We start from the raw sequence: 12,264 nt of genomic DNA, 5'->3' as shown, positions 1-12,264 counted from the left end.
CTTTCCCCCGACTCACAACCGCCGTTCATGAAACACTGCTTACTGTCAATATGATGAAAACACCAGTTCGCCCTTCACTCGATTAGGTTAGTCCTGTGAAAGAGCTGCCATCAGTCTTAATATTTAGGTAGAAAATTGGCTGTGTGTGCATGCGCATTCATGCATGTGGGCTTGTCCTGGCCATGGAAGCACTGTTATGTACTTGTTACATGTCAACCAGAGATTGAATTATGGACCGAGCGGCCTCACAGAGAGCAGAAGCCCACCTTATGTGTAGTTACAGACACACACACACACACACACACACTGGAGCGACGGCGAGTCCACTGACTTATGAAAACTCCTGCATTCATGCAGTTTATGTCTGTCTTTCTCCTTTTTTTTCTGTATGCATGAGTGAATTTCTGTAATTTCCTTTTGTGTCCCGTTTCCCACCTGGAGCGGCTATGTGAGGCTCGCCAACTGACAGTGCCAGACTTGACTGGGAGATTTAATGATTGACAGGAGAGAAGGAGAGAAAAGGTTTGACATGAGGCCAGGCCGCTTTGATGGCGTTATCTCCACTTCATTACATCCAGGCTGGGGATTCAAGTGTCACTAAAATGGGGAGTTTTGTTTCTCATCACATTAACACCGATCACCACTCACATGAATCTTTCTCTTACATGTCTCTTTCCTTGACTTGAGTAAACACACCTCATCTCACCTGTTTCCCAATTGCGATTTGTGTCACACTGTGTATTTGTATCCAAGCTGTGTGACGGCGTTCTTTCCTCTCGGTCCCTTCATGCACCAATCTCTCTTTGAGGATGCGCTTCAGGTCCATGTATTTTTAAGGCCGCTGCTCGCAAATGAAGGCTGACAAAGACACAAGCTGGCGGTTTTGTTGGCTTCGGCTAACAGAGATGCACAGACTCTGGGGAGTACATTTTATGCTCACTTTTAGTTCCGTGACTGACCTGCTGCCACCAGGCGTTAACCTCCGAATCTGAAAAGTGAAGACTAAACTTTGAGTCCCATGTCCTCGGCCCAATATAATCCCAAATGCCACTGATGGCGGTCAAATCCCTCTGCGATGTCATTGATTGAGAGAGGCGCCATAATGCCTCCAGCATGACCCCAAAACAGCGTGTAATTCAAACAAGCAATGAGTAATCCGATCCATCAGATTTATTGATCATCGGCGTCCTTCACAGATGACTTTGGGCCGAAGCCTGTGATGTGTTAATGTGGGATTTGACGGGCAGTATAAATTCACACAGTGGGTCTTGGATCTTTTATTTAGATTGTACAATAACCTAATGATTTTTTTTTTTTGCTTTGCTCAGCTTTATTCAACATAACTCAACTTCGCAAGACAGTAGCCGGAAACTGCCTCAGGCTTTTTGGCACTAATGGTCATTTTAGATGATCAAATTGATCTCCCATGCCACAGAGAGTAAATGTATGGAGCTATTATTCAAGTTTTTACAGGTTCATTAGAATATGAAAAGTTTATGGTCCTATTTTGATATGCATGACTTTAGAAACCTTTTATTGCACAAGTTTTGTAGTTTTCTATACCACGTATGTGATTTCTAAACAAGCTTTGAAGTGACAACAAAGGGCTCAATAAGAAAAAGATTTTTGTTCACAGATGAAATTAAGCTGAAACCTGTTTATCAAGGATATTGAGTAGCTGCACATACGTGGTGTGGTCGGTTAGGGTCAAGGAACAAATGTTTGCCTTTTATGGAATCTCTATCTGAATTCTCCTTCAGGCATACAATTAATACGCTTTTTTAATTTCAAAGAGGCAAATTTGCCCTTGCCACATTTTTCCAATCAAAGCTTTGAAAGTAAAGGAAAATCCTGTTGTGGATTTGCAGATTCAATGGAAGAAGGCAGGGATGGAATGAGGATTTCTAAAATGATCATAGACATTTTCAGTCAGATCTTCCAGCCAAAACTTGATCACCCACAAAAGCACATGATTCCCGAAACACTCTCCACAACATCTACTTGATCACAGAATGGCACATTGGCTTCCTGCTCCGCCTTAGTCTGTCCACTGCAGATGCACTTTGCTAATTTAGGATAAGCAATTTAGATATTATAACATGAAATAAAAAGAAGCATATAAACATTTGATTACAGCGGCCTTTTGGCCTCATGATGGCGGAAGACAGAACGTCTTCAAGGAGTTATTTCCATTCTTCAAGTGAATCCACAGAGTTTCATGGCAATCCAACAACAACTATAAATGTAAAAGCTCAACACTGTATTAAAGCCTTTCCTAACACTCGCCATGACGACCCGCACACATTCCACACCGTGCAGAGGAATGAATAGAGTAATCAGTGGACATGGAAGTGTGGAAATGAGCGAGCCACAGACAGTGACTATGACGAGGGACCCTGGTGTAGGTCGGAGCGGCGCCGGGGGTCACCTGGCGGCGCTCCGCATCACAAAACCCATTTCAAAGAGCCTTTAAATCCCTTGAAAACCCTCTACAACATAATTACGGCTCGCTATTTCATAGTAAATGTTTGTGATTAATGTTTGTGTTTTTGTTTGTGGCCAATTAGGACCCAACAATCCAGCAGCGAGGCCTCATCCTCCCACGAGTGAGTCGGGGTCGCTGCGATGTCGCCTTTGAATAGGTGCACTGAGTTCGGCTGCTATTCAGCACGGCGCCGGGGGCCGACCTTATTAACAGCGTTCTGGGCTTCGGTGTGACTCCATCAGGCAAATCAAGGCAACCTAGACCCAGGACCCCATTAGTATGCTAATACAGTCACTTCTCTAATGACTGATTAGCAATTCAGCGGATTTTGTCCTCGCTCCGCTCGTACACACAAAGAGGGGAACGGCCCTCCTAGCATGCGCACACGCAGCGTTATTAGCATGCACATTTATTCTTTAAATGCTTCTCATTGCCGCCAATTTATTTATGACCCTGCCTCCTTTCTGCGGATGTCCATCTTGTCAACACTTGCCTGGTGCATATAAAATAGGATTCCATGAAGGGGAATGTGACGTGGCCAATATCAATCTGTTTTTCTTTGTCCCGCCTGTGGAACTCGAGTTAAAGGTTTTTGTTCCTCGGTGCCAGTTTGACATGCGTCATTCCCGTTGATACAGCGGCTCCATCACAGTGTTGGAGGCGTAAGAGGTGCTGAGTGGCATGTCTAACTCTGGCTTCTCTGTCCTCCTCAGTGCTCAGCGGCCTCTGCTTCAATGACTGTCCAGAAGATGTCAAGGTAAGGAATCTGTCTTTCTCTGTGTCTCTCTGGCTGTACCGTCCCCATCGTCTCCGTTGCACTTATCTCCCCACGCACACGTCTTTATGTCCCCGCTGCTTTTTATCCACGTTAAGCAGCAGGAACAGAAAGACATGGGCTGGAATATCCTGTAGTGCTGGCCAAACGTCTTTTTTATAGGGAGGATGAACTCTATATGCAGGAAATTAGGGAAGGGGTTTTGTTTTTGTGCTCTGAGTCCGAATGAGCGCCTCATTCTTTGTAAAGTGTCCTGCAGTGCAGCCGGGAAAAAATGAAAAGCACTGGAAATAGATTTCCATTTAAGATTTTCACCTGTCCCCCCCCCCCCCCCCACCATCCTTCCCTCATTGTTTTTTCTTCCTAATATTAAGTCAGTAGCCCGAGCTTACTGTATTGAATCTTTCGCGATGACCTATTGCGGTTTCCCAATAACATAGGATTCTTGTTTATTACAAGGGAAAAATAATGTTTTCCTGTCCTTCATAAATACACTTTTGTTGTTAGCTGCGTGTTGTCTCTCAGGGACACTTTGACTGCATCAAAAAGGATAGATTGCAGGTGTTGTCTGACTGAAGATAACACTTTGTACTGGTGCACATCCGTTGATACCTTTTTATGGATTTGAGAAAAGATACACAACCCTGCCGAAGCTGGGCTGCATCTGATGTCCCAACTGTGACTGCAGGCCACGACAGGTGGGCGGTTACATTAGATTGTTACATAGAGATGGACACCCCCCCTCACCTCCCCCCCCCCCACCCTGACAGACGACCCGCGTCCGCCTGAAGGGGGTGTAAGGTGTTGTGATGCTCTGTTGGGAGTTAAACGTAGCCATCGATTTGTGGAGCAGTTGAGCTTCCAGCACTTCTACATTCATCCCAGAGAGCCGGTGTCATGACGATCGCGTGTAGGTGGCCAGAGAAATCGCACACAAATGCTGCAGCCAATATCCCCTCTCCTTATATAACCTTTCGCCAGTGGAAGGCCCTTCGCAAAACACGTTGGCATTGACATCAACAAGAGGCTGCTGGTATCGGAGTTGTTTTGGTTCTCTGTCCGTCTGCTCTTCCACCTGCTTGTTGTCTAACTGAAAGGTACGATGAATGCATTAGGCGAGCGACGCTCTTGGCTGTTTCTCTTCCCATCCATCACCCCACCTCTATGTTTTTTCCGTTTCACTCCTCTTCTCCTTAGTCACAGCTCCCGTCGTCTTTCTCTGAGTCCCAGCGATCTGCTCTGCTGTGGCTTTTAACATCACTCTCCCTCGCTTTTTTCCTCATTTTCCTTCCTTCATCACCCGAGTGCTGCAGCACAAAGGGCCGAGTCTGTCTCGCAGCGGGTATGTTTACGCGTGATGAGGGAGGGTAAATAGAGGGAGGACTCGGCAGATCTCTCGTCATCCTCAAGAGATAAGACCACTGGTTTGTGTCACATAATAGAAGGCCGACATTCGCCACTTCACCCTGGTGAAAACAAAAGTGAAAAATGTCTGTGGTCACTGTGGTAACGCCAAGTCTCTCTCCCCACTTTCTTTCTCGTCTTTTCTGTATTTCTCTTTCCCTCCTCCCTGCTTGTTTGTCCTGTCTTTAGCTGAGACTGACAGACGGTTGATGTGAACAGATACTTGCCACGTGTCACGTTTTGTGTGCTTCATGTTTTCACAGCCTTTTGGTGTTAACCAGCCAGGCCCCTATGTCATGTACACCACAACGGACTCCAACGGCAACCTAAAGAACGCCTCAGGTGAGGATTTGATAATCATTATAACAAGATGCAGCTCTATAGCGCCCTCTACATGGTGACCGGTCGGTCCACGACAATGTCTCCACACTTTGGTTTGCGCCGTTGGTTGCTGAAATGTGTCATGGAGGTTAAAAGTGGGCTTGACGCTGTTAGGTGGTGTGGCTGTCACGGCATTCTTTAGCAAGGCAGCAGCCGTGAGTTCTGAAAGTGAAGCCTATGCTGAAGCGTCTTAAACCCACATTCCCTCTGTTTGTATAGTAGTCAATGGGAAAATTACTACTTCTCACTTCATTTATTGACTTAGTAATTTACAGTCTCAATCTCTAGTCGTACACTTTCTTCGGCATGGCCCAGTGTTTCCTCTAGGTCTACAGCTACGGGAGGGTAGTATTTGGGCAAACGGTTTGGCACCATAGAGCTGAGGACGCACCTTGTGATTGACTAGTCGGCAGTGCTTACAGAGACGTGTGCGTCGTTTCTGCGCCACAGTACAAATACTGTCACTTCACCTTTTGCTTCCTTTTTCCTAAGTGATACTTAAGCCATGTAGCATTCATTTCGTGACTATCCACTTGAGTGACAGAGCATTTCCAGAGGCCTGTATTTATGTAAACATTTCACTGCCTGAGCTCTTACATCCACATCAGATTTATTAATGTCTGACTCACTCACCAATGACAGCTTTACTCAGTCTAGCTGAACACTGTTTTGAAGGCTTTTGATCAAACAGAGAATGAGAAAAAGAAGGACATATTGATTTTACTTGCCTGTTGTCTTTTTTTCTTCATTTTTGTTACTATGAGAAAATAGCCTCGAAGCCTCAAAGGCTGAAGCAATAAGGACCGCTAAAGAAAAGACTTTTGTAACCGAAGAAGAGTGAATCAGTCTGTTGTGTTGTAGTAGCTGTTCACCCCACCTCGCTGTATAAATGCAGTTCTCGCCCACATTTGTAAGTAAAAAAAATGATTCTAAACAACTTTTGATCTGTCGAACACATTTTTAAAAGATGAGTTTTCCAGCACTGTCAATCCAATATTCATCCTGGAATGAATGCAGCCGCACATTTGATGGGTTACAGTATTCTCAACATTTCTGCACCACTCTTGAATAAAAATAGTGTGAAGCCTACAAAACGCTGTCAGCCTTTACTCCCAAATTCCTCCAACAGCGAAGCAACATCGACCAGCTGTTCTCCTTTTCATGAAGGTCCAAGGTATATGTGCACTTATTTCTTTGAACAAAAATCTGAAGGCAAGAAGCATCATCAAGAATGGAACTGGTGCCGATCGAGAGTGCTGGAAGGGGATTTCTGTTGACATCTGAGTGTTTTTTACATTTATTTTCAATGTCAAACCGCTCCTCTTCACATATTCTCAAAGGGCTTCTCCCGTCTGTTAATATAAGCAGTGCTGTCAACATCTGGCTGTGTTCTGTACTGGTATACACAAGGCAACAAGCCAGGGTTTTGTTCACAAATCCCCACCCTTTACATGAGTAATGACATGGATTCCCTTAATGTCAGGCTTCCCAGCTGTATTGATTGCGACGCCCTAACTCGTAGCGTCACATGGTCTCCGTAGGAGGACAAATTCCTGCAATCCTGGAGCTGATGATCACTGCACTACTCAATGTGCACCAGACTAACAAGGGTAGAGATAGATACATGAACAGAGAGAAGAATAGTTGCATAAAAAGATGAGACGAGACATCGAGGACAGGGGTGTTGTGCCGTATTAACCTAAGTTAACCTAATTGACATTACGTCGGGTACAGAGCTGGATGAGGACAAGATGCACTGACAGCCCAGAGTCAGGGATGTGTATACGTGTGTGTTTGTGTGTGTTGTGCGTGTCAGAATTCACTGTTTCATTTATCTTAATGGCACAACTGGAGTCCATACGAGAGTCGATGGCTCACAGTCCAGCGTCACTGTTATTTCAGCACCATTAAACGACTGTCGGCTCACAGCGACCAAACACTGTTGAAATTAATCTTCCAATCAGCGCAGACTGTGTCCGTGCCCAAAGCCGTTACGCCGAGCGGTTGAAATATTAACACGAGCCGACCTGTATGTAGTTGTCTCACAGCGTGTCGAAGCACACAGCTTCATTCCCCCTCTATACGCACTCTGCTGGTTTAAAGTATGCTGCCAAATGGGCATAGAGAGAAGGAGTGGAGAGGCAGGGGGTGTGGGTTGGGGGCGGGCAGGGGGGGAGTTCTCACCACCTGCACCCACGCCCACTGCAGAGAAGATGGAGACTCATACAGAGCCACACTGGATGCGCAGGCGATTTTAGGAGTCATACTAAAGGTAGATGATGAATAAGATCCAGTGATATTTGTGTGTTTTGACTTTTCTTTGGGATCTACAGAAGGAATTTCTAAAAAACAAGCTGAAATATTGCCACTTTTATAGAGGAAGTTAACACTTGTTTTGCAACCCACCATGGTCACAAGTATGTGGACACATAGGTTATACACAAGATTTCAGCAGATCTTATCTGAGGTTGTCCTTGAGGTCTGGTAGCCAGCGTTCTAACCTCATCCCAGATGTGTGTGGCATGTGTCTAGGGTCAGGGCCTTGTTCAGGCCAGTCAAGGATTTCCCTTTCCATTCCCTATAGATCATTGAGTATCGTAACATAAGTTGTAGAAGAGCCTTGCGTGGTAACTTGCTTGTACAGTTGTAAACTCAGATTGCTCCTCTGCTACAGACTGCTGTGGAACTTATGGGGGTTAAAAAAGAGTTTCTGAGCAGCAACAGAAAATAGTGTCCAATCCGACTCCCATTTATAACTCGGTCTGCTTCTAAAGGCCTTTATTCACTAGGAGTTATGAAGAATAAACACTACAAAAATGCCAAGCATGAGAGCAGTCATTCGCCGAGGCAGCAGCGTTGAGGGCGAAAGCTTGTATGAGACAATGAGTTTGAGAACTTCATTCTGAAAGGTTAGAACAGCAAAGTAGTTCTGATACGCACTGCCTTTGTCAACTTTTCAAATGTACCTTCTTGGTTGGTGAGCTCTGATGTCTCCAGAAATAGTTTTTTGTGGTTTGAGCCCCATGTAAAAGAAAAGGAGTATGTTTTGAATATGGCCGTTCCACACACAGTTATTGGTTAATGCTTTCATTTGAGGTGAAAGCTCCCCCGAATGAAACAAACTGGATGTAAAAAAACAAATTACTGGCAACAAAATAGGAGAATTCCTCAGGTGAGACTGGTTTGACTCTCCTCATTCAACTTTGAAGCAGGTCATTCGTGTTCAATGTTACTCAAAGACGCCACACACAGTTTTTTAATAAAGGCATTCTATTTTTCTTCCCGTTCATGTGAGAAGAATAGATGTTCTTGACATTTTTCTCCCAGTGTCTGCCTCTCCAGACAGTTCAGAAAGCAGAATCCTATATTTGTAACATTAGAATATCTCGGCTTACTCCAGGTTGCCCGGCACAACTTTGGCTTATTTTATCCACTGTTTGACTGGAGTGCACAGAGGGAGGAGGCGTAGCCACAAGCTTCGCCTACACCGCTCCCCAGACCCCTCATTTAACAGCAGCAAAGTGCTGCAAGGGGGCAACCTGCATGTGTGTGAGTGTATGTGTGTGTGCGCGCTGTGATTTAAAGTGTATTTATTCTGTAGCTCGGGGAACAGCCAGCGAGGCTGCCAGAGATGAGCAATGATGGGGTATGCACACACGCACACACACGCACAATGTCTGGGCCTCTCCACTGGGGCCCAACGATCTTCACTTACCCTTCACCCTCCTGAAAGAGAGAGCGCGCAGAGGGAAGAGGAGACAGAGATTATGATATGCTGAGCGATGGAGACCAGGGGCCTGAGAAGTCAAGCATCATGGACGAAATAACTGTAGAACAAGAGGAAGGGAAGAAGGATGGAAGTGGGTCAGAGGGACGTCAGAGTCTGCAGAGAGGAGACGGGGCAGAAGTAGAGCATCCTCAGTCCGGTGAGATACCTGAGAGGGAGCATGCTAACACACACACACGCCTATAATTCATTCTGTATAAGTTTCCTGCACGCTGTGATAATACCATCCTCTCATCCGTAAAGGTGAAGCGTTGCTGGCGAGGTTTCTTTCCATCCAGTTTTCTGTGGGTGGAGGTTACCCGTACAATATGTTTACCTGGACAGGTGTACGCACACACTGTGTGAGTCCATGTGGTTTTCCCAAGCTTGCACATAATCTTCAGTCAGTAGCCATATGTTTGTGCCTCTGTGCGCATGCATTCCCTGAAGTCTGTTTTTTTACCTTGTGTGCGTGGCTGTGGGCCCTGCAGGCAGCAGTGCGCCATGCCCCTTACTAAGCAGGTTGGATGGATGAGTATTGGCTGTGATTCTGACAACGGCACACCTCATTATCAAGTACCTCCAGCTGAGAAAGTGAGGCGGGGGAGGGTGGGGGGCGGGGGGGGTGAATAGTTGTTCATTAACAACCTTTTTATTTTCTGTCAGTGGACACTGCACAGGTAAAAAAAAAAAAAAAAAAAAAAAAATGTACGGCGTCGGCCTCGGGGAGTCAGGTCGTACCATATTTCTTTAGTCGAGAGGGGGGCGGTGCAACGTTCAGGGTGAAATATTATATATATGCAGGTGTGTGTCTGCTTTTTCCACCGCTGTGTTGTGTGATTGAATCACAATTGGCGAACCATCAGTGTAGACATTACAGGCGTGACAGAGACACAAAAACATGCAGACAAATTTACTCAAAGGTCGTGGTATAAAACTATGGACTATTATTAGACATCATGACATCTATCTAGGAGACTAAATGAAACTCACACCTGCAGGTGGGGACGGATGCAGGGACACACGCTCTCTCTCGCTCTATCTGTCTTGAGTTTAGTGTGGCATTGATAACATCAATGACTTTAGCTTGTGGTATCTACAGTGTCCAAGTAGCAAAATATATTTTACGCAATTCCGATTGGGAAAGATATTTTCTGCCTCTGTACTTCTATGCTCTCTGTCCAAGTTCTTCTTGTGTTGTGTGCTAACAAACTGAGTATCACAACCGCACTCTGCCTTCCTGATTGGCCCGGGGTTGCGCGGTGAGATGAGACAGTGCTTCCACACCGAATTTCCTCAGAAGAAGCTCATATCTTTTTCTTTTATAAAAGTTTTTGTTTTGTCAATTTTATACATAAACATGCTCCAGCTGCTGGCACCAGCCCACCGTTACCATGGCGTCTTTTAACCGCTGCTGTTAGTGCCACCAAGCTGCAAATTGAAATAAATGGAAAAAACCCGGCATGAAGAGAGAATTCCAACCAGTCCGCAGTAGTTGGTTGTTTCTATGGCACCAAGGATCAGGTGATGGGGATGAGAAGGGAGGACGTTTGACACAGAAAGGCTGAAACAGAAAAGAGGAGAACCACATCAGGCCCGAATCAATGTGGAGCTCTCTGCAGACCGTCCAATTAGGCTAATGACTTCATGGGATTAGCAAAGGCTCCCTCACACACTTTCACATACACGACCATTGTAAGTGCTCGACCTTTTCAAAAAAACACATGTTCACCTGCTGCAAGCCATCCCCAAAGTGTTCTTTGTACCTTAACCTTTCAGACGCTCACAAGTTCCAACACCACCCCGATTCAAATTCAGGGGCTGCACGCCGGGTTGTGTCGACCTGTACATTCACTCACGAGCCATTTGTGTGGTTTTCTTTGGGCTTTTTTTTCATCAGCGCATCACTCTGCTGCCTCAAGCAGTGTTGTGAGAGCCGGCCTATTGAGCTCCGACCTCACACTGGTCCTCGGCCACGGGATACCTCTGGTTCTTTGTGAGTTCGACGCTGAGCGCTGCCCTATCCTCAAACCAGTTTCATTAGCACAGTACATGGAAGATGGAGCTGGCCAGTGTGTGGACCGGGTCAGGAAGAGAAAAAAAGGGGAGAAAGTGTGAGCTCGCTGCAGAGAGAGAGAGAGAGAGAAAAGGGAGAGGCCAGGACGCCAAATAGGAAGAGACTAGATGTGAGGAGAAGAGAAATATTGGTGTGGACGGGAAGAAATTGAGTGGAAAGGTAACCCTCCACGGAGACATGGGGAATCACTATTGATCGGCCATAGTATGCTTTCTCTCATTCCTGCCTCTCACTGATTTGCTGATCTCCTTCTTCCCTCACCTTTTTTCCTCCCCTCCAGCCCTTTCATCTCTTTTCCTCTACTCAGCTTGTAACCTCTCTCTCTCTCTCTCTCTCTCTCTCTCTCTCTCTCTCTCTCTCTCCTTCATTCTCCCTCCCCATAGATTGTAAAGAGTTAAACTTCTAATTAGGTCTCCCACTCTGTCTGCCAATCGGTTGATCAAGCGATCTCCAAAGAGCCTCCAGTTTTATTGAAATACACGTGCGCGTCTCGATGCATCTTGTAGCTCGTCACAGACTCTCTCATGCTGTGCGTTTACGTTCCAGTGTGAATGTGTGTACCTGCATGCTGTTGTGATGGTTCATCTGAACATGAAAGGCCTTCCTTTCCACTAGTTACTTCACAAAGTCCACCGCGTCACGGAAGTTCAACAACCTTGAGTGTACCTGAAGCGAATGTTTTCCAGCACTGGCTGAGAGCTTATTCATTCTGGCACACTGTCAGCTTTCTATGGCTCCCGCTGTTCTCGTAGTGCACAGGCGTCCCTCCAAATGACACCGGATCAAACTCAAACGCAGCGCGGTGAAAACACACATGCTCTTGGCCCCTTTTGGCGGCGAGTCTTGACTCCAAACTGAATTGAGGCATTATAAATCATTCGGAGATGCTCAATGACACGGCCATCTCTTCTACGAGCAGCGGCTCTAAATGAAACCGGAGACTTTCAGAATTTTTGTTTTGTTTAATTTGCTTGTTTTTTCTCCTCCTGATTTCCATTATCTCCTTTTGTTCTGTACTTTAAGGTGCTGCGGCGCTATTATCTCTGAAGCAGAAATCAAAGCTAAGACGGTGGATGATAACGCGCAGTGGACCAGGGCGCGATTCTTTAGAAAACAAGTTATGTCTTTTTCATTTTTACTAAGGTCAAACTAGACTGATGGGTGCTGTCCATTGGTCTGGTTCTCTGTCCCCCTCCCAGCCTTCACTGACACATTTCGGGGGGGATTTTCCCGGCGCAGTTGTCTACTTGCTTCTGAGCTGTGGTGTTTGAGCTGGCTGCTGATACGGACAGAACGGCTAAAACGCCCTACGGGTCCTTCAGTGTACCCCCCTACGGGCATGTGCATACACACACACACACACACACACATACTTA

The 12,264-nt window shown here is 45.9% G+C and overlaps 1 protein-coding gene across 1 annotated transcript in view; it reads left to right on the top strand.

The window, feature by feature from the left end:
* The window catches only part of itfg1 (integrin alpha FG-GAP repeat containing 1), a 100,899-nt gene that overhangs the window by 75,759 nt on the left and 12,876 nt on the right, over nt 1-12,264 (top strand). The window contains exons 13-14 of the mRNA XM_037483738.2: nt 3,199-3,242; nt 4,928-5,006. Of these exons, the coding sequence (XP_037339635.2) occupies nt 3,199-3,242; nt 4,928-5,006 (123 nt within the window). The remainder of the gene's footprint in view (nt 1-3,198; nt 3,243-4,927; nt 5,007-12,264) is intronic.

This window comes from Pungitius pungitius, chromosome 4, assembly GCF_949316345.1.
Source record: "Pungitius pungitius chromosome 4, fPunPun2.1, whole genome shotgun sequence".
NCBI classification, from domain to species: domain Eukaryota; kingdom Metazoa; phylum Chordata; class Actinopteri; order Perciformes; family Gasterosteidae; genus Pungitius; species Pungitius pungitius.
Note: the sequence above shows the minus strand (reverse complement) of the source record. Positions and strands in the feature narration are given on the sequence as shown.